This window comes from Diabrotica undecimpunctata, chromosome 4 (assembly GCF_040954645.1).
Source record: "Diabrotica undecimpunctata isolate CICGRU chromosome 4, icDiaUnde3, whole genome shotgun sequence".
Lineage (NCBI taxonomy): Eukaryota > Metazoa > Arthropoda > Insecta > Coleoptera > Chrysomelidae > Diabrotica > Diabrotica undecimpunctata.
Genome location: NC_092806.1, coordinates 17829959 through 17854395, shown reverse-complemented (window position 1 = coordinate 17854395; position 24437 = coordinate 17829959). Strand labels below are relative to the sequence as shown.

Sequence of the window (24437 nt, the reverse complement as noted above, 5' to 3'; positions counted from 1 at the left end):
CGTATAGCCAAGTTAAAATGGAATTGGCCAGGTCACATAGCGAGACTGAAAGACACAAGATGGACCAGAAAACTAATTGACTGGCGCCCACGAGAAGACAAACGCAGCAGAGGACGACCATCAACACGCTGGATGGACGACATTAGGCAAATATCCAAAAAATGGCAACAATAAGCACAGAACTGTAAAGAGTGGCGAAAAATGGGAGATACCTATGACCAGCAGTGGATAGAAGAGGTTGCATGATGATGATGATACCGTATATTTAGTTTATAGTTTAAGATATTATTTATATTATTATCTCTTTCAGGTACAAATTGTTATTTGATTGTAAATTATTCTTTATATATAATGTATATATGTTGTATTTTTGTGTTTTAGACGATAATTCCCTACCCTTTTTTTCCCGTCAAGGAACCATCTGTATCTTTCTCGTATAGTTTTTGTCTTATTCTTGTCTCACTTCATATCTTTCACGTTATCGCTCTTATCTAATTTTCTATTTATTCTCGTATTTACTAGGTTTCCCTGTTCCTTCAAAAACAATGTGGTGCCCAAAAGTTTCTTCTCTTCGGTGTATTTACCTCACTCGCGAATATCTTGTAGTGTAGCTCTGTGGAACCCCGACCAAGACACCTCTACCAGACTGAAGCCCATACCGTAGTACCCTTATTTGTGTAACCGTGTTGCCAATGATCAGAGCATTTTACATCTTCCATTAAGAACACTTCTCCACAGCCTAACAGCAGCCCAACATGTGCATCTTGTATTCCTACGTTTTAATTAATTTGTTTCCTAAATTGTTAATACTCTCGCAGGTAGTGAATTTAGTGCACATCATGATTTTTACATGATTTTTTAATAGCTACTCAATGGCAATCCCTTTAATTTTGATTAAATAAATCATATTTTATTCTAACTGGTATGGCGGGGTCATTTTAGACCCAAAAAAAATGGTTATTAAAGTTCCAGAAAAAGGAGAACACCTGGCAACGCCGCCGTCCAGCTATTCGTCTGTGGCGTTGAGTACATTACTTGGACGTAGTCGCTGCAGTTGACTTTGTACTTTGTTGAGTGTTAGACGTCGATAGGGTCAAAATTGACCCCGCCATACCTTGAAAAGGCCAATTATCAGTGATTTAGTTTTAAATAATTATGGCTAATTCAAGTGTCAGAACGAGACCCTTGACACAACAGGAGTTAGAAGACATAGCTGAACAGATTGGTGACAACGATTTCGACATATCTGATGCAGAGACAATTGTTAGTGAGCATGATACTGACTCTGAAGCTAGTGATCAAAGTGACACTGGGAATAATAACGATCAAATCTTAGGTACCGAATCGAGTAGTGAAGATGACAGTAGTGATAACGAACAGCAAAGTTACTATTACGGGAGAAATAGAAAAAAATGGTCAAAGCAAGCTTCTGCGTCGAGCCGAACTAGTACAACAAATATCGTGTCACATGTACCAGGACTTGCTGGACCAGCACTAATAAACAAACCTATGATTCCTACTGAAGCATTCCAACTGTTAGTTGATGATAAAATAATTGACCAGATTATTGAGAGAACCAACGAAAAAATAACCAGTTTGCAAACAAATTATGGCGATAACTCTTTAGGATGCAGTACAATAAACCATGTTGACAAAATTGAAATGTCAGCATTTTTTGGTCTTCTGTATGTGGCAGGCGTGTTCAAATCAAACAATGAAGATATAAATTCTCTCTTTGCAACTAATGGTACTGGTCATGATATATTCCGTTCCGTAATGAGATTTGACGATCCGCAAACTAGACCAGCGTATTGTAAATGGAGACAAGCTGGCAGCAATTTCTGAAATTTTTCACCATTTTGTAAATAACTGTCAAACTAATTATTCGTGTGGAGAATACTTAACAGTGGATGAAATGCCCGTCGGTTTCCGTGGAAAATGTAAATTTAGAATGTATATAAAGAGTAAGCCTGAAAAATACGGACTCAAAATAATGTGCCTGTGTGACGCCCGTACTCATTATCTAATCAATGCCTTTGTTTATACTGGAAAACAAGATGCAATACCTAATCCAAAACAGCTATCTATACCAACACTAAATGTTCTTTCGCTCACTGCACCAATAGTAAATTCCAATCGCAATGTAACTGGTGACAACTGTTTTTCTTCAACTTACTTACGTTAGTACTATGCGGAAAAATAAAAGAGATTTGCCAACGGAGTTTTTACCGAATAATCAACGTCCGGTTTATTCATCTATTTTTGGATTTACTATAGACGTGACCCTGGTGTCCTACGTACCGAAAAAAAAAACGATCCGTTTGTCTAGTGTCCAGTCTCCATCATAATAACAAAGTATTGGAGACAGCTAAGAAACTACCGGATATTATAGACTTTTACAACATTACCAAAGTTGAGGTGGTTGTACTGGATCAAACTTTTGCCATCTACAAAGTAGGACGGCGTACTAGAAGATGGCCACAAGCTATTTGGTTTCGGATCATGGATGTTGCTGGTGTCAATGGACATGTTTTATATAACGCTGCTAATCCAGAATCTGGGTTGACACGGCAAAAATTCTTGATTGATTTAGGTAAACAGCTAATACACAATAACTTAGTTCGGCGTGCTGTTATGGTAAATATTCCCAGATAATTGAGAGAACTTATTCGTCAAGTTGGCCACATCCCGGTAGACGACCAAAACCAGGCAAGGCAAAGAGCTCCTAAACGTGTGAGATATTATATTTGCCCGCGTAATGATAATAAACAATAACTTAGATGTAATAAGTGTGAAAAACATATATGCAAAAACCATTTTGTTACATCAAATTTTTGTAGTAGGTGTAATATTGAGTAGTTATCATCATGTTCATACTTGTTTGTTAAATTTTTTGTATATAATTAAATATTTCTAATTTGGTTTTTGATCCTTTATTTAAACATTATTTAATAAGAATTTATTACTTTTTGAAAAAACACGTGTTATTTTTCGTTATTTTTTGAGATTTTTTACTTGGAGTGGTTTTTTAAGTCAACCCCATATATTTTTTTCTAGCAGTAAGTGATATAGAATTTTTTGGTTTATGCAGTGTCATAATAATTAATATAATACTTTTTTATTATAATTTGCTTAATTTTTTGTTTATTTACACAAAAAAAACCAAAGGTCAAATATGACCCCGCCATACCTTATATGTATTTTTTTCTTGCCATACCAGTCAAGGGTTAAAAATGTATTGCACTTTTTTAGATTATGTTTAAATCTTCTGAATAACTAATCATAATTGTATAGTAGTTGTAATAATATTGAGTCCGACCCTGATCCCACCGCCATATTGGTATGATTGTTAACCACACCTTCTGACGCCGTTTGTAATATACACGTTAATATGCTCATAGCTTCTCCATAGATTCTAGCTACATGGCTTCGATGGTCAAAGCACATCCCGACTGGACTATCACACCATTCAGCATGGGGACTATGTATGCTAGCTAGTACCGACTCATGGAAATAACTTATTCTTAGATCCTTCATTTTTTGGATGGCTTTATAAAAATATATCAGTATTTCATTAAAAAATCTAAAGCAATATTTTAAAACGTTTAAAAAATATCTCAAAACATTCTATTGCCCTGGTACTTGTCGAGTTTTATTTAAGCATTAAAACTTATTAACGTGGTATTATTTTTCGAACAAACATTCCTAAACGTCCATAAGCCAAATATAAGCAATTTCAAAAAACGTTTAACGACTCTTTAAAACTCGGAAAGCGTTAAACGAAATGAAATAAAAATTAAAACGGCGAAAATAATGACCGGAAATATGATTTAATTAAAATGGAGGTGCGTGTTATGTCGCCTGTGACATATGTTTTCATTGCTAATTGTTATTGCCGGTTTACATTATGAAAATGAATAATCGGAATTTTGGGGTTAGTCGAATGTAATTCAAGCGACAGCATGCACGTAAGATCGTCAAGGGTGTAGTTTAGCTATTTCAAAATCTATATCTGCAGCAGACTCACAGTTTTAGTATACCACATCGAACATTACAAAATATCTATTGAGCGTACGAGATTATACAACGCATTCGGCAACTCTCGTTGGACACAAGTGTTCCAAGCCGTAACGGTTGGTAATTTTAATTTATTAGTAGCATCAATTAATTATTAAAATATTATTTAAACTACTGAGAAATTATTATTACCCAGAAACGATTAGAAAAGAAATAGTATAAAGAAGTAAACAAGCAAGAAAAACATTCATGAGCATGGAGACATTTTTACAAAATCAAACCTTAGTCTTAACCCTTGATTAGTCGGATGGGACCTGTGAGACAAGCGAAAATTTATTTCTAATGACTTACTGTGTAGGGGAAATATTTGAAAAATTATAGTCCCACCTTCCTACATTTGGTAGATAAAAAATAAATAAAACCTCGAAGGACCAGCGACCAGTAGGTCGCCAAAATTGTGGATTAGTAATATAGAAGTACTTGAATGTATGCAAGTATCTTTTCCCATTACTGAATTGTCAGAAGAATTCTAGTGATTTATATTTTTAAAATTTTCGAAATTTTCTAGCCTGCAAAAAGGAATCGCTTTTAGTGTTAAAGTGATCCTCAAATTAAAAAAAAAATAAACACATCTGGCAGTCCTTTAGCAGTAGAAGAGCTTCAGAATGCCCATGATTTTATTATAAACAGGTCCAATCTTATTCTTTTTCCAAAGAGATCAAACTATTACAGGAGGAAAAATCTATTTTAACTCCCAAATTACTTCCTCCTAATATCTTCCTTGATGAAAATAGCATACTCCGTGTAGAAGGTCGTCTTGAATATATCGAATTAAGCTTTTCTCAGAAATTTCCCATTTTACTCCCTAAAAATGACCATGTTGTCGATCTACTAATTAATTGGGAACATATGCGTTTAGGATACAGTGGAGCTCAAAATGTCCTTGGAAATTTTCGTCTTCGATATTTGTGTGTTATTTGCCATAGATTTAATGCTCAATTTTCATCACAGATAATGTCCCCTTTGCCTTTGGATCGAGTTCAATAGGCTCGTTCATTTTCTAAGACCGGAATTGATTTTGCTGGTCCTATTATGATTCGCTCCTCTAGATTAAGGAAGGCCCCTACCACTAAGGCTTATATAGCCATTTTTATATGTATGGTAACCAAGGCTATCCATATAGAATTTGTCTCCAATTTGTCCACGGAAGCTTTTATTGCTTCATTAAAACAATTTATTAGTCGTCGAGGAAATCCTCAAATAATTTACTGTGATAACGCCACCAATTTTATTGGAGCTCGTAATCAATTACGAGACTTATCTTTATTTCTGAAATCCAAAGAAAATAATCTGGAAATTACCTGGAAATTAATCCCTCCCAGGTCTCCACACTGGGGCGGACTCTGGGAAGCAGCTGTAAAAAGTGCTAAATCTCATTCGACTAAATTGCTCGGCAATACTTGCCTTACTTATAAAGAACTTTCTACTTTATAAGTACAAATTAAAGCCATATTAAATAGCCGTCCCTTGTATCCCCTTTTCAACGATCCTAATGATCTGTTGCCTCTTACTCCTGGTCATTTTCTGATTGGAGCTCCCCTTACTTCTTACCCAGAAAGCAATCTTTCTAGAACCCCTACTAATCGACTTTCTTATTGGAAAGTGTGTTCCAAATTCCAACAAGAGTTTTGGAGAAAATGGTCTGTGGATTATTTGCACCGTCTGCAGCATAGACCCAAATGGCAACCACCTTAACAAAACTTGGTGATCAATCAGCTAGTTCTCATACAATCTGAAGATAGCCTTCCTTTAAATTGGCCACTAGGTAGAATATTGGAATTATTGACTGGAAGGGATGGAAAAGTTCGCGCTGCACGTGTAAAAACAGCAGAAGATGAATATGTTCACCCTATAATAAAATTAGCACCTCTTCAAATTTCTGATTAAACCTTTTCTTAACGGTAGTTTCGATCATTGTATATATTCTAAATTTTACCTGCCCCCAGTATGTAAAAAATTAATTATATTTTCTACATACTGTATATTTTATGTCGGAGTGCGCTGCGTTCGTCAGTACCTTCTCGTCCACATGTCGAACAACAGTGAACAACGGGGTTTGTATTAGTGTATAATAGTTCGCTATTGATTTGCACTTTTGGTCTGTCAGACTCTACCTGACTATTCGAGTAACTTTTGAGTTTGACAAGTAAATTTATTTCCTATTTTTTGTGTAGTATAACCTACATAGAGTAAGTATTTTAATTCCTATGGTTACATATAAATACAGTAATGTTCCAGCTTTTAATTTTTTTCTCTTGTATTTCAGATTTCAGTGATGGATCCTTATCTGAAAGAAATTCAAAGATTACAACAGCTCTATGATGAAGTAGAAGAAGAAATTATTGATTTGAAAAGCGAGCCAGAATCAGACAGGTGTGAAGAAAGTGACCACAATACAGACACAGCAGAAGAATGGGAGGAAAAATTGGAAAAAGAATTGAAGGAAGGATTGGGAGATGAACCTGTAACTTCAAAATATTTTGAAACAAATACGGAATACCAGCGGCCTTTCTATTATGCAAAAGACGGGGTATTCTGGAGATTACATGCGCCTCTAAAAAATGTTCATACAAGAAGTTCTTATTTAATTTCATACTTACCAGGTGCAAAAGGAAATGCTCGTCAAGCAGTTGATCCTTCAGAGTGTTTGAAATGTTTTATTGATGATAATATTCTCGAAACCATTGTGCAGAACACAAACATATTTATTTTTAAACTAAGAAACAATTATGCAAATCCGAATGAAGCAAGACTTACAGATACTGTGGAAATAACGGCGTTAGTTGGTCTATTATACCTAGCTGGGTTTTCGAAGCAAACCGCCGAAATTGAAAAGAATTTTGGGCTACTGATGGAACAGGCAAAGAGGTGTTTCGAGCTACTATGGCTCATAGGCGATTTGTATTCTTGCTACGTTGCTTGCGTTTTGATAAAGTAAATACTAGAGAAAAAAGAGGAACCATAGACAAACTTGCACCAATAAGAAACGTTTTTGGCCAATTTAATCAGAAATGCAAACTTAATTACGTTCCTCGATCTTACTTAACTTAACATTAGAGCTTTGATTTATAGTTTCCAGTCTATCAAAATGTAACTAAGTTTACAAAAAAAGAATTGCTAAATTTAAAAGAGTTAAACTGGGATTAGCGAATCGAGTATACGTACTATTTTGATTTTATTATCATTCTGCCGTTTGTTATTTTATATAAATATTATTAGTAACAGTACGCAAATTTAAATTAAGTTTTGTGTATTATTTACACTGTTACTTTAATTTATTTTCAGTGGTAATTTTTAGGTTACGTTATTGTCATAAAATTCTATAAAATATTATAATGAAATAAAAAAAAAACAGGTGGAGTTTACTTGGTTCATTTTATATTTATTTATTTAGATTTTATTCGATTATTTTTTAAATTGTTTTAAAGCGTATGTTATTTAAAAATTACAATCATCGATTATTTTGTTAATCTTAATTGTTCAATGTACACTAAAACATTATAATTTCGAATAACGGTCTGATCATATACCATCAGAGAGATATTGCTATGCCAATTATTCGGCCGCACAAATTTAATGCTTTACTATTGCGATTTTGCTACTTTGAAGTCAGTTTTGCACACTAATATTAGGTCAGTCTAACACTGTAATTACCTTTTCACGCTTTGTATCCACATCAAAATTTAAAAGGAAGATAGAAAGTTCTAGTTTGTTTTAGTTGTGCTTTAATTGTAGCTGAACAATTACTTAATCTTTTAAGGCTGTAAATATTTATACATTCGATTATAAAAACTTTAGTTGGTTTATATAAAGTCAAACCTTTCACTGATCTGACATTTTTATTACTACTGCTTATTCATTTGTCATATTGAAAATTTGCTCAGATTGGTCTTATACTCGTAAATACTCCTTTTCATATATTTACCAATAACACTGTTAGATGTAAGATTCAGACCACGCTGTATTAGAAGTTAGTTGAGTAAGTTCTCAACTTTAATTACTGCTTCACTACAAACACCGGTAGGTAAGTAGACACTTGAGCGCACTTGGACCTTTGACCTTCTACGACATACCATGCCCCTGCCCACCGCTCCAGTCATGCCGCTCTTTATATGGTCATGCCACCGCCTCGTAATGACGTCAAAGTTTGACTACTCATTTTAAATTATATTTTAATTTTAATTAAATGAATTTCCAAATAATATTGAACAAAAAGATACTTTTTGTTTCTTGTTAAATATCTAGTCGATTACTGTATTTATCTTCACCAATGCTAAACGTCATGTTTTCACGTTAAAACATCACACGTCTCGTCAAAACGTCACATGACACGTCAACACGTCATGATTTTACATCAGAACGTCACGTTTTTACGTCAAAACGTCACGTTTTTACCTCAAAACGTCATGCATCACGTCAAAACGTCACGTTTCGTCATAAACTCGATTAATACCATAATGCCAATAAACTAGATTCTGTAGTAATTAGATTATTAATCTGCATAACTCATTTAAATATTTTTTGTTTCAGAACTTTTAAAAATACTAAAAATACGTCACAACTAGGCAAATAAGCTTTAACTTTAAATGACCTTGTTTATTTATAAGTTTTATTAGATTCCTAACAAATAAATCTCCTTTGTGTGTTTGTTGTAAATAAAAGTAAGCACTGGGGCTTAAACGTGTCGTAGGTTATTTTATTTTATGGAAATTTTTGCTTTAAAAAATTTAGGAAATTATAAAAAATAAGTAAGATTGTATTTTATATATTTTAAATTCTTTTGTTGGAATATTCCGAGAGCAAATTATTCTACATATCATATCGAACTACTGTATTTTTCATTTTCCTATACGCTAAAGGCGCATCAATATTTTCTTCCCCCCAACGACCGTTTTTATTACATCAAAGTAGAAAAACCAGATACCTCAACAAAAATATGCACCGTTGCTATATATTATCATGTATGGCTTTAAAGTTTGTTATTTACAAATAAAATCCTCTCTCTATAAAAGCTACATTTTTTGAAAAAGAACGAGTACGTAGTAACGTGTTTATGTTGTTGAAAAAGCCTTTAAGGCTTTAAAAGGGCAAAAATTACATTATATCTTCTAGAAAACCCGATAGAAAAATCAAACATGGTGTGCTGAAAAAAACAACTGTTGTTAAGGTTGAAATAGTAGCTGAAGCGTTCAGGAACGGAGATAAAATATTTTAGAGAATACGTAGACGGAAAATGAGAAATTTTAATACTAGAACTTGAAATTACATTTCAGCGGATTTACTGAAAATTTTAAATGAATGTGTTGTTGAATTATTAAATAAAAAGTTGTGTATATTATATGTTGTTATCATCATTTTTATTATAAAATGTTGAATTAAAAATTTAATTTTAGTAATAATTTTGTAGTTATACCAGTGGCGCACCCAGAATTTTCCTGAGGGGGGAGTTCGAAATTTTTTTATGCTACCTCCATTTTGAGTCCCTAAAATTTGGGTTTTAGTTTAATTTAAAGTACTAAAGATAGCAGTGACAAATATTCAGATATCTATTATCCTTCCTACCACCCTCTCTTACTTGTGCGCAGTTGACTGTAGCACGTACCGTACTCCGAAAGTGAGGTGGCCTCTGTAAGGCTGACGACATTTTTAGAACACTCCCTTCTCTCATCTAGATCTTATCTATTGGTATGAAGCTATTTTCTTGTGTCGTTTTAAAGTAATTACAATTTTAATGAGAATAAGCCACAATTGAAGGTTAAAATAAGTTTATTGACGTTTGAGATTAATGTATGTAAAATAAGTGAGCCACATATTGCCACCTTACCGTTTGGTTCTAAGTAAATCCTATACTTTTATTAATAAATGAAAAAAAAATTGAGTAGTAGTAAAGAAATGTATTTTCTTTAACAATATATTTTAATTATATCAAAAAACTAAATAAATAATACTTTTTTATTGACGTTGCGAATGTTAATATTAGGATTATAGATCTCCTATTATTGCCACCCATGTCAATATTAGGCACTGCAGAACTACAATTAACAGTAACATATTTTTCTAAAAAAAGAAAGGCAATTAAATAATATAGACGTAACAAACATTTCTGAAAAATATAACTTAAGAACAGTGAGGGCAAGTAAACTTTTCTTTGTCATCTTTAGTCAGTCCTACACAGGCCTTGTGAATATAAAGATAGCACACTATGTACAAGCGCGAATCTTCTCTACTGCCGATGTCACAAAGAAAACAATACCAAGATTCTTGATTAATTGATTTTTTTATCGTACTGCTCGTTGCTTTTTTCACAACTTTGATTGGATTATTCAATTTTGGTATTGGTGCTAACAAATCTTTGGTAACTTGATGGGCTTTACTGTTTAAAGCTAGCTTTCTCATACTGTTTAAGCATTTGAAATAAGAAGTTTTTACTTGATTAGACCCCGGATTACATTTTGTTGTTTCTTTTGTAACCGTATTGCCTCTCCGTTTATATTTTAATTCAATTAGTGGACTGTCATCTTCATTGCTGCTGCTCCTCTTAGATCTATTTATAGGTACATCTTAACTAAAGATATCGTGAAGTGAGTCATCGTAAAGACTAAAATCTGATAATAATTCGCTACTTGAGACAGTAATTAAATACTTCTTTTTTTTTGGTATTAGTTTTCTCTAGCACTTGATATGCGCTTGTACTCGCTTCGTTTTTACATGCTGGTTCAACCATCTTGCAAAAAATTTCTAACATCTGATAAATCTTGGAAGCTACTGTGATTTACTTCTTCTTCTCTGTGAGTGATCAAACATTTCTGAATGGCAGTTGCGCAAAGGCAGCTTCAGGTATAGCGTCTGGTTTAAACGGATAAATGCCGGTAAATTCAAAACCGGAGATATTGTTTGATGGTGTCATTGCTTTTAGCTAAAATAAAGTAAAAAATTTCTGCAAACCTCATTTTGGTAATTGCTTTGCCAGGGTTTGTTGTTAAAAACTGTAGAACTTCTTGGTTCCAAAATGTCTTAAAGCTTTTAAACACTGATTTGTCCATAGGTTGCAACTTGTGTGACGTGTTTCTAGGAAGACAAAATAAAGTTATGTCCATGCGGTTATCTGCCTCAACTATGGAAATATCTAGGTGACTTTAAGCTCTATCAAATATTAGTAGGGAAGGACCAGGGTTTCTGAATAAAAAGAAATGGTCAAGCTACAAAACAAATGCTTCTCATGTCGTACTGCCTTTATTTGTGACAATAGCTTTTGAGCCAGGGGGCAAATGATTAGACTATTTAGGTTTAAACCGTTGGTTTAGCATAAAAGGCAGTACAGATTGACCAAGCGCATTTCCGCAGCCTACAATTGACATGTTGTCTCCGTACTCGGGTGCTGTTAAATGTACCCATTTTGCTCTTAACAAAAACAATTTGTCGCTTATAGATTGTCAATCTGTATCCTTTTTTCGTCAGTAATATATATGTTACCAGGTTTGTCAAATAGGTTTAGTTTTTCTATGGTATCTCTCAGTTTATGAAAGAAGTCCTCAACGAATATTATATTAATTTTTTGGGCTCGAGTCGTATTCATTAGTTGAGCTTTTCGCCTAGCTACGTCTGGATGGCTGCACAAGAATTACTTAAGCCATATTCTACCAGCTTTGAAACAGATCTTTCTTTGCAATGTAACATCTAATGAAGTCAAAACTTCTTTCACGAGGTACAAAAATCCGGATGTATAAGACCATAATACGACCAGCAGTGGCGTATGGAAGCGAAACATGGACGCTAACAAAAAGAGAAATAAATAAATTGCTAGAGTCTCGATTCGGAGAAGAAAATCTAGTCAGATATATAAAGGCCAATAGACTCAGATGGGCAAGGCATGTAATACGCAGTAACGACAATCGCCTTATAAACAATGTGTTCTGGGAAAGGCCAGAGGGAAGAAGGTCTGTATGGCGGCCTAGAAAAAGGTGGAAAGATGCAGTCAAAGAAGATCTAGAGAAAAGTTGAGTGCGACAATGGGAATTACTGGCACAGGACCGACAAACATGGAAGGCAATAGTAAATGCGGCAAAGACTCATGAAGAGTTGTAACCCCATTGATGATGATGATATTTTACCAGCTCTATTTGACTCTTTAGAAAACAAATTTGGTATATGATTTGCTGTAGCGTAAGAAAACACATTTTTCATTAGACTCTTGCTTGTAATAGGCATACCTACTTCAACTAATATGTAAATTCTTTCGACAAGATCATTTTCTTGTGCTGCAGACAACACCGGTGATCTTCCAAGGTTTCTTTCGGGATTATATGTTCTGTGATAAAGACCTAGCGTTGAGCGAGGAATTTTATAATCCTTGGCAGCCCCTTTGATTGATATTCCGTTCGCTATGATTTGCAGCGCCAAACGTAGATCTTCTTCTTATCACTCAGCTCGTGTTCTTGGCATTTTTCAAAAGAGTTTAATATTTAGTCTCTAATATTGTCACTGGCAATGTTAGGAATTATTAGTAATGGCAATATTAGGAACAAATAACGTCCAGAAAAAAAATCCGTAAGTTAAAATTTCATTTGAAATAGTTCATGCAATTTATAAAATATTAACCACTGGAGTATACTTACCTAAACTTAATTACAAAAATCCCAAAAATTTTAATATATCTTGCGTAGGGTCAACGGTAAAAGCAGGTTTATTTAAAACGAGGACACGAAAAACAAATAGCGAGCTTCTACATTTGATGGATACCTTATTTTGAAAACAAATTCCGAAGTGGAGATTTGAACGTCAATAAACTAACTTTAACCTTTAATTGTGGCTTATTCCCATTAAACTAGTAATTAGATCTTATCTCTGTCGTTGGTCCGGTTGGTGTTTCTCTTCTTTTTCTTTCTTTTTAATCGCTGCTCGGGTGTGAACACTATTCCATCCCTCCGTACTTCCCGTCATCTTCACGATCATCTCTCTTACAGTCACAGGGTTCATACCTATTTCTTTATACATTCTGTTTCTCTCCACTGTACATCTATTACACTCCAGAATTGTATAAGTAACAATGTCGGAATATTCGCAGTATAGGCATTTATCTGGTCTTGGTTATCTTGGTCCACTGGGCATCTTCCTTGTTATTCCACTCTTCTTTCCATCTTTCCATTGATCTTTCCCTTTCTTCTTTTATAGCTGTTGTCGAATGCTCTCTTCTCTCATAGAGATGTCTCTTTTCTACTGCTAACACATGCAGAGGAACAAAACCCGTGATAGCCCACAAGGCAGGTATCTATATCTAAATATAATGAAAAATATTATTAATTATTGTGTATTTATACAATAATTATTGTATTCTACATTTTTAAAGTGGTAATTTAATTATTAATTAGCGTTTTGTATTTTTTGTATTGTGTGTGAAAGACAAGTTACATTTTCCTACTATTCTTTATATATATTTTACTTTATATGTCCTGGGAGGGTTTTAACCCCCAAAACAGAAGTGCGCCACAGAATTATACTGTATTGAATCTAAATAAAACATAATGGATTATTATTTAATCATCAGGAAAATAGATCTGTCACTTACATGAAATAAACCGGATAATATTAAAAGACCAAGAGCTGGAGCCGGATTTTGCTCGTGATCGGGAATATGAACAAACTATACGGGAATATGTTGGATTAGTCGTGTATGTGACTTTCCCGCACATGCGTACATTCCAGCTGAGTGGGAGACGAGGTTAGTTATAAGGAGTGAAAGTCGCAGATTTTTTGTGACGCTCATGATCGAGATTTAAATGGATATTTCCTTTGTATGTGTACCTATTTGTTGCCCACCTATCCAACCGTGGTTTATGTCTTGTGTGTTATAGTGAAGTCGCTCTGATAATCCTCTGAGAATCGTGAATGAAGAAATACTAATATTTGTATGTCATTACGTAGCTAAACGTTTAAAACCAAGGCAGCCAAAATTTATATGTGTATGTGTGTGTGTCTGTGTGTGTATTCCTACAATACTAAAAATACTTCAATTTACTTCAAACTGTTTCTATTTACATTTTAAAGAGTTTGTTGTGCTTAAACTAGATATCAACAAAGTTTACTTGTAAACACATTACGACAATCGCATTTAAAATGTAGATTTTATACAGCGCAAGAATTGCATTCAAATTTTTATTAGGATTGCTGCGACTTTTTAAACACACAATCTCATAATTAGTTCATTAAGAATCCTCGGAATTTCCCTAACTCTCAACTTCGTTTACTTTTTCCTTGTTACCGAACCTTTTTAATTGAAAGTTTACTTCTTTGACAATTTTAATAAGTTCATGAACATTTCTGCAGTGTTAATAACAATAAGGACATAGAAGTAATTTTAATATTTATATTCTTAGTTCGAAGAAATCTTTGAGCTAAGTTTAGAAAAACACTAAGAGAAAAGGTACACTGAAAAAATTGAAAGGCAATATTAAATGAGTTTTTCTGACTGAATGGTTTTTATCGATATGAACTGGCATTACATAAAATTAACTTTAAACGGAAAAAGCTATAAAAGCAATGCTATAACTTTATGTCATTAATAAGAATTGTTTTTAATTGCAGAAAATTTCTTCGTTAAGTTCAATTTGATAATGATGCTACATGATGTAAGACCCGCTTGTAATGTAACGTTTTGTCGTATTAGAAACATTTAATGCTCAGCCATGACCGCTAATTCTGTAAGCTGACATGACCGAGTAGAAGCTGAGAACGGTTTTACTGCGGATACCAGGCGACATCTAGATTACTATTAGCAGTTGTGTCGCATGCGGCTCTATATAGCTAGTGTATATCAATTTCGTAGCCTTTTGTAGAACAAGAATGGATAAGGAAGAACCCCGTCGATAAAGCTAAAAAAATATCGAAACAAATTTAGCGAACGATTATAAGCGATTCGGCGAGAAACGTATTCAACTGCTTGTTAAAGTAACGTCTTGATTTAAACGACGTCGGACAGCAAGCTCTAAGGCCTACCTGAAACCACCAAAAAACTATTTCTCTGAAAGGCCAAATGACTGTTTTATCCACAATTTACAATAAATCTATAATATAATGAGAAAAGTAACTGCAACCAATTGCGGAAACAATAGGGTGCCCAGTATAAATAAAAGGTATAAAATACTTCTTTTACAAAAAAGTGAAGAGTTTAACTCGCTCCAATATGGTATGAGATGTATAGCACACAGAGTCCTGTTGAAATCACATATCTTTGGTATCCATATCATTCAATTCAAGTCAAAAGAAGTTGGTAATTATAGATACAGTGCTCGCCATTGATGAGGACCCAACGTCGATTCCAAAGAAATATGGACCGATGACGCTACCATGCGCTAATCCACAATCCAATGACACCAAACAGTGACTTTCTCGGGAGGCACTGGCTGCTCTTGAATCTGATCTGGACTGATATCGCTACCAAAATCAACAAATTAATTTTGTTGATGTACCTATTCATTAAAAATTGGGTCTCAGAGCTAAAGACGAAATATCAGTAAAAATTAGGATCAGTTTTTGTGGTCAGTTGTGGTCTGGGAAAGGCCGAGTTTTTGTGAGCAACACGAAATCGAAGGCTTAGGATTCTCCTCCACACTCTCAGGTATATCGGAGATGTTTTCAGTAGATCTTATGTTTCGCTGACATACTGGTGTGACATAGACATTGTCTAAGATGCAAGTAATCAGATTTATTAAACAGAATACATGTTATAAAACTCAACATATAATATTATAAATCCAAACTAAATATATCTGCCATATATAACACCACTCAATGACAATTTTATTTAGTTTAATGTAAAATCAGTCTACATTAATATCAGTATATTTTCAACTTCACACGAAATGAGTTATATTTAGTACTTTACAATGATTAAATTGTACATTTTATAGATAAAAACAATGCAGACTAAAACAGATGAACAGCCATAACGAATAAAACGTAATTACACACCATTATACATCAGATAGAGTTTTGTCCACCAATTCACAAAGTTTTTGCGATTGTTATTAATTTAAAATACGAACTCATTTATCACAAAAATAATTAACGATACAGCTCGGTTCGGCAGCGTTATTATTCCTGAATAAATATTACCTCCGATGTTATAATTTGAGCAAACCCAAATTAATTTTATAGTCAAACGTTAAATATTTAAATAGTTGGTATGAAAGAAGCACTGTATTCATGGTACGTTTGTATTTGCGCAGACGGAGTTAAATGAGATCGTCAAAATTAATTATCTGAGGTTGAGAGCAATTTGTAGAGAGTTAAATGATGTGGATGTATGTTAAATTTTAATGGTTTAAACTAAAGCTTCCTATGAAAATTAGAAACTAATTTGAAATCGTTACAGTATGGAATATAGAGAGACGTCAGTTTATTATTATTAAGTAAACAGTAAAATGTAGAAATGAAGTTAATATCTGAGTGGGAATAAACTGCAACTGTTAATATAGCATATATAGTGGACATATAAATTGAGAGAGGAGTATAATAGGTGTTTCGAAAAGTTGTATTGTTTTTAACTTAAATATATCATTTTCATTTTTATCATTTAAAATTTTTGAACTAGTCGTATGACCTCATTCAATAATTAATACTACTACTATCGGTTCACAGCGTTCTCCGACGCCTTCCGACTCCTAACCGCCATTCTTCTCTATTTAACCATAGGCCTGGAAGGATTTTTCTTTCCTCTAGTTCTTTTTCAATTCCCTCTCTGCAGCTTCTTCTCGGCCTTCCTCTTTTTCTTCTTCCTTGTGGTGTCCACGTCAAAATCTGTTTCGGAATCCTGTCATCTGGCATTCTCTGTACATGGCCGTACCATATTAACTGTTTTGTTTTTATGTCATCAGCTATTGTACGCTTGACTCCCATCATTTCTAGTATTCTCTCATTTGGTATCCGATCTCGTCTTGATTTGCCTGCTGCTCTTCTCCAGAAGTCCATTTCTGTTGCTAGTAACAATTTCTCTGTTCTTTGTCTCATTGGCCAAACTTCCCATATCCAGGTACTTATATTCATCACAGTATCTAAGTTCTACCACATCGTCTAATATAATGGACTGCTTTGTCCCTCCAATACAGTTTTCTTAATGTTGACTTCGAGACCCCATTTGTTATATTCTTTTATTAGCTTCCGAGTCATGTAACTCAAGTCGTCATGATCCTGAGCAATCAGTTTTTGGTCATCAGCGAAACATAAGGTGTACAGTGTAGTCTCGTCGTTGAGAGTGATTCCCATGCCATTACATTTTTTTTCCACAGCTTGAGTGCTTGTTCCAGATAAATTTTGAAAAGGGTAGGCGAAATACAGCAATCCTGCTTTAGTCCTTTCGTGACTTTAAATCCCTCAGATATCCTTGATCCAGTTTTAATTTTTGCAGTAGTTCCATTATACAGACTTTGGACTGCTTTGATAAGACCATGATTAATGTTGGTTTGCTGTAGGTTTGACCTTAGTTTACTGAGAGGTACACTGTCATATGCTTTTTGCAAGTCTATGTACATCAGGTGAACTTCTTTATTGACGGCTGTTTTTTTCTCAATAACTTGCGTAATAGAGTACAAGTGGTCTACTGTGGATTGCCCAGCTCTAAAACCAGCTTGCTCCTCTGCATCGTAATCTCTATAGTCATTTTCTATTTTGTTTTGAAAGAGTTTTCTTAACTGTTCTTGGAGTTTGTCTGTGCCGGCTTTTATTAATTCTGCAGGGATGTCACCAGGACCAGGGGATTTTCCATTTTTTAGGGATTTGGTTATTTCTTCCATCTCTGATTTACTTATTTGTAATGGTGATGAATTTATACGTATTCCTATCGTGTTAGTATCTTCCATGTTCTTCCAAAGACCAGTAAATTCTGGTCTTTGTTCTGTTAGTAATTTTTTGAAATATTCTTCCCATTTTTCTGTTGTTGTTGGTGATATAACGTCTTTTTTCTTATTATTTCTCATACTTTTGATCAATCTCTAACTCTCTGTGCTTCTTCTACCTCCTACGTAGGTGTTGATCTTTTGGTTAGTTCTGTTCCCATGATTCGTTCTTTTTTTGAGTTATCTTTTTCCTTACTTTGGCTTGTGCTTCTTTGTAAATTGTTTTATAGTTTTCTGTTTTTGTTGTTAATAATGTTTAGTATTTTCGATGTTTATCTCTAATTTCCTTCTCTATTTCTGCATCCCACCAGTACGGTTTTATTCCTTTATGGTTTTCGTCACATTTCCCCCAGTCCTTCTTCTGCTGCTAAATGAATCGACCTTTTGATGTAATAATTAATAATTAATTTTATTTAAATATCTCTAATTAAATTTTCGCGTGCAGACCAAATGTACTCTTTAGATTAAAAAGCAGAGACTAAATGGCTGCTGCTTGCGCTTGAAACAATGAATTTTTACTCCACAACTTACTTTTCGTCTTCTTTTTGTGTCATACTCGATCGTGCATTGGCTATTAAATTAGCTATACTAATTGTGTTGACGGCAGCTCGGAAAAGGGATGCAGAGGATCTGTTAAACCATAATCCTCAAGTTTCTAAGCCATGACATTCTTCTTCAACTTGGCACTTTTCTTTCGTCTATCTTACCTTGTATTATTAAATGAGGTAAATTACGGTTTTTAGGTAAAGCATAACTTCTTCTTTAGCCTATTTGCATCTGATGGACAAAGGTCTCACCATTAGTTCTCCACGCATCTCTGATTTGTGCTATTTGGTGCCAGTTTCTCCCCACTTTTATTTTATGTAGTTTAGCCACCGTTTTTGTGGTCTTCCTCTACTACGACTGTGCTCGCGTGGTCTCCAATGGATAATGTTTCTCATCTATCTTTCGTTATTTTGTCGTGCCACGTGTACTATCCAGCTCCATTTCATTCGCGTAATCCTTGAAATTACTTCTTCCATCTTCGTTCTGCTTCGCACGTCTTTATTTCGTATATGTTCTCTCAGATAAACTCCTAACATAGCTCGTTCGCTGGCCCTCTGTGTTGTTCTTGATCTTTTTCTTCTTCTTCTTCGGCTTTTTCCCATTATGAGTATTTTCTATGCATGTTTTCAATCTTGTAGCAGGTGTTCTACTCTGTATTCTTTCTGGCGGGTTCCAGTCCAATATTCTTTTCGGCCACCTCTGTTCTGGCATTCTTTGTACATACCAGTACCACTGCAGGGCTCTGTTTTCCATTTTTTTGTTGAACATTCTACTTCCATTCTGAATCATATTTCCCCTGTTATTATTCTATTCACTCTGGTGATTTGTAGATATCTTCTCCTTCAGTTTCAGTCCAGTTCAACTGCTCTTATTTTACTTCGTATTAATGTTGTCATTGGCCAGACTTCTGCTCCATATAGGGTAATATTTATCACTCTAATATGAAAGATTCTTTTTTTTGTTTTCTTTGGTTAGAGTATTGTTCCATATCACTTCATGAAATGCTTTCGTGGCTTGTTTTTTGGTGCTATTTTCATTTCTATATTATTCATACAAGTATAATCTCACCTTAGCATATTCACCCTTAATACTTGAAAGTCTTAGAACTCTTAGTCTCTTCTTCTAAACTTAAGTTCAAATCTGCAACCTCGGATCCAATACATAAGTATTCGGTCTTACACATATTTGTCTTGAGCTCCCATAGCTCATATTCCTTCTTTAATTTTCTTGTCATATATTCCATATCTTCCCTGTCTTGTGCAAAAAATCTGAAGACTCGTTTTTAAACTAAATGTAGAAAATTTTGGAACTTTATCAACTCCATAATATTTTAACTATAGTTATATTAGTCGCCGTATGAAAGATGGCCAAAATATGAAAGAACTCTCAAATTCCACGAACTCTAAAAATGTGATTGATCAACTGTTTAATATTCTTAATACTGACAGAGATTAGCTGGCCCATTTTTTCCAAAACTAATACTATTAATTCCCAAAATTTGTTTAAAAACTTTATCATGAACTCAAATTTATTACAACTGATAACTGAACCTACGAGGTTTAGAGCCAATAATATTCCTTCAATTTTAGACTTATTTTTTACAAATGACGATCGATTAATTTCTACACTTGAAGTGTCCTCTCCTGTGGGTCTTTCTGACCACTCGCTTCTTACTGCTCACATTCAATTTAGCTTAACACCCTCCTGCAAAAATAATTTTGCAAAAAAAGTCGCGTCCGTGTAAGACCTAAATATGAAGATAGACTATCATCCATGGCTCATTTTACGACATTTGAGCAGCTCTTCGAGGTGACCTAATTATGTCTTTTCGTATTTTAAAACATAATTTTGGGAACCTAAACACCATATTCACTTTAAATCCAGACGAAAGATTAAGAGACCTTCGTTACAAATTAAAGAGGGAACCAACTACTGCAAGGTCCAGAGTGAACTTCTTTCCAAATAGAATAATTAATATCTGGAACAATTTGTATTAAGACACCATATCGGCAACTAGTGTAAACATCTTTAAAAATAAACTTGATAGCGCTTTAGTTTACCTATAGGATTTGTTATTTTCGGACTGCATTATTTATTTACTGTTTTACAATTTTTGTATGATGTACTCAATTGTTTAACTTTACTTAACTTTATAATTGGTATTAGTTTTAAAAGGATTTTTATTTGTTTTTTTTTGGTCATAATAGGAGCTCGCTCCTCTGCCCTTATTTGTTATATAATATTCATAATAATAGTAATACGGATATGAATCTTGGACCGGACGAAAACCAAGCGGAAAGAAAAAAGATAGACGCCACTGAAATGTTCTGTTGAAGAAAAGCGAATTCTGTGGACAGACCACAGGACAAATATTTTAATTTTAAATTAGCTAAAAGTCAGCAAACAGCTATCCATCCGATTATTATCCAAGGAAAGGCAGAAGGCTGAAGATCAGGAGGAAGATCCCCAATAAGATGAATCGACCAAATCACCGGAATATACAAAAAACCTGCATGAGTTAGAAGAAATAACTATAGACAGAAATGTTTGGAGACGGTCAGTACACGACATCACGATGACCACTACAGGGGGCCAGGATTGAAGAGAGAAAGGATTATCTTGGGTAACTGGATAAAAACCTTTTTTAAATGGTAAAAAATGTTACGTAAAAATGGTACGTATATAATAAATAGGGACGTTATTTATATAAGAAGGAATAAACAGATTAAAAAACAGAAAATCACCAGGAGAAGATCAAATACCAAATGAACTCTTAAAATATGGAGGTCACCTTGTACAACAACTGCAACTTCTTATTAATAAAATAATCACCACGAACAGAATACCAGATGAATGGAGATGAAAGACCCCAATAATTATCGAGCAATAAATCTATTAAATACAACACTCAAATTGACAACAAGAATAATAGCGACAAAAATAAACGAACGAGTATCTCTGCAAGAGGAACAACAAGGATTTCGGACAGGAAGATCATGCACGGATGCAGTTTTTGTAATAAGACAAATAAAAGAACAGTCGCTGGAATACAACAAACCAGCATATATGTGTCTGATAGATTTGAAGAAAGCGTTTGATCGAGTGAGATTTCGGGACGCGATACATTTATTATATTATTATATGAAAAGGGAATATCACTGGATTTAGTAAAAACCATTGAGAGTATATATAAAGATAACATAGCTATGGTAAGATGTAAAGGAAAACTATCGCAACCTATCAAATATGAAACTTGCATTAGACAAGGAGATTCGCTGAGCCCATTAATATTTAATCTGATAATGGATGAAATCATAAAGAAAGTTAAAAAAAGAAGAGGATATAGAATGGGAGAAAAGGAAATAAGGATAATATGCTACGCCGACGATGCCATAATAACAGCCGAAAATGAAGATGACCTACAAAGATTAATTAAAGAATTCGAAGATACGGCGCTCATATACAACATGGAGATCTCAACAGAGAAAACTAAAACGATAGTGATATCAGCGGAACCGAGACGATGTAACCTAGTCGTAAATAACAAAATAATAGAACAAGTGATGTAAACTGAATACTTGGGAATAAAACTGTCAAGCTACGGAAAAGTGGAAAAAGAAGTACAAAAACAAGTAAACATGGCAAACAGAGCAGCAGGATGTCTCAACAACACAATCTGGAGAAACAAATACCTCACAACGGAAACGAAAACCAGGATATATAAATCAACAATAAGACCGATAATGACGTACACAGCGGAAACAAGAGCAGATACGGCGAAAACAAAAAGACTACTAAAAACAATAGAAATGAAAGTCTTACAAAAAATAACAAACCAAACTCTAAGAGACAGAGTAAGAAGTGAGGAAATACGAGCGAGATGTGGTATAGAGGAAATAAACGCGTGGACCAAAAGAAGAAAAGTGGAATAGAATCAACACATCGAAAGAATGACAGAAAATAGAATAGTATGAATAGCAAGAGACAAATCGCCAAATAGAAGAAGATCATTGGGACGACCGAGGAAAAGATGGTCAGACAACGTCAATTGAGTCTAAAAACCGAAGTAAAACAGGCATTAAACCTATTTATAAAGTAGGAAGAAGAAGAAGAAGTTATTTATATAAATGAAAATATGAACGTTATTTTCAGTTTAAATAGTTTTGAAAAAACATATGCAAGCAACAATGTGTTTCGTAGGTGTTACCAAAAATATAGTACATCATATATTTATATTACATTTTGACTTACCGGTTCTGGGCACGTAGAGGTTGAGGTAAAGGCAGTCTTCACTTTGATTAGCTAAGAGTGGTAAAACTTTTTCTAAGTAGAGTAAACGATTCTTTGGATATTCCAACAGTGCCTCAGATCGATTCCCGATATCAGGAAGACGTTGCGGACATACAGCGCTAAATCGATCTGCTAATCGGGTGGACTTCCACATAGATGGGGTAACAGGTGGCATGTACCTAAAAGAAAAAAACATAATAAAAGTAAAAGGATCGAAGGAGTATCAAATAACCCGATAAACGTATTATTTTTAAAAATGTGTTAAAAAAGTTCCTCCCTGAGATCGGAAAGAAATTATAGCAGCGATAACATCCTTCCTGCATCAGATGTCCCCACCCTAGCTCTCAACATCACAATCCGACCCCACAAACGATTCATTTACTGTGGACCCGAGGGAGTAATTAGTAAAGATAATTACCGCTAGACAACCGAACCACTTCAAAGAACTCTCGAATTTCTATTATACGCAAGATTTATATTTTATTTTCCTATTTTGTTGTTGATTAACAGTTTTTTGGCTTTTGCAATATATATATATATATATATATATATATATATATATACATATATTTCTTTTTGTATTTTCTGAAATACACTTTTTGCATTATTTCGTTTGTTTCGATTTGGTAGAATTATTCTTAAGATTACATCTAGATCATATTCTAATAACCTCTAACATTGCTAGAATCAGCGAAGTAATTGGTTTTATGCTACACTTTAACTTTCTAAGTTGACTAGAGCTTATATGCGATGATATATGAGAACAAAAAGAAGCACTATAGACTCCAAATACAATCTAGTTATTCCCTATGTAACAAAAAGGCATATGAAAAGAAGAATGAAAAAACTATTCACACCAATTTTAATAGAATTCATTACTATATCAAGAGGAACCTATATACTAAGTTCTCATTCTCTTGAACTTTTAATTCAACTAAAAGGAAGGGTATACCATTATGAACAGAAGTTAAAAAATACTACACTCATGGACAAAAATATCGAATATTTTGGAACTTTCTAATTTTTGTTTTTTCAAAATAAGTTCTGGTCAATCAAGTCGTTTATTGTAAAATAGAGTTTCTTTTAAAAATGTTTATAAACAATTTTAAGTTTTCACGCGGAGAAAATTGCGAAAAAAATAAATGTCTAATATTAGGTAAATAAGGTTATTTTACTCTAAACTTAAATGATAATTTAAATTGCTTAAACAAGTCGTTTTAACTAAAAGATGTGCATGATCAGTAACGAGTATTCCCCCTCTAGCTCTTATTACTGGTTGCATCTTTCTCAGCATGCTTGCAAGTAACTTTTGGACATATTCTTGGGAAATTGCATTCCATTCATCCTGTGCAGCAAGCCAAAGCTGCTCTATCGTATAAGGAACGAAATTTCTTTATCATATGCTGCGTTTTAGGTGATCCCACATGTGCTATATTGGATTCAAATCCGGGCTAAACGGTAACCAATCCAATCTTCAAATTTGGACATATCAAGATAAATACTCACTATGGCAGCGGCATGTGGTCGAGCATTATCGTGCATTAACGTGAATCTTTCATATCCAATGTAACCAACATATGACAAAACATGATCTTGCAGGATGTTTTAAACGTACGAATCACCAGTCATCCATCC

General features: G+C 34.0%; 1 protein-coding gene across 2 annotated transcripts in view; it reads right to left on the bottom strand.

The window, feature by feature from the left end:
- The window catches only part of LOC140439250 (neuroligin-1-like), a 397801-nt gene that overhangs the window by 114895 nt on the left and 258469 nt on the right, over positions 1 to 24437 (bottom strand). For both annotated transcript variants that reach the window (XM_072529050.1, XM_072529051.1), the window contains exon 3: positions 22764 to 22981. In XM_072529050.1, coding sequence (XP_072385151.1) covers positions 22764 to 22981 — 218 coding nt within the window. The remainder of the gene's footprint in view (positions 1 to 22763; positions 22982 to 24437) is intronic.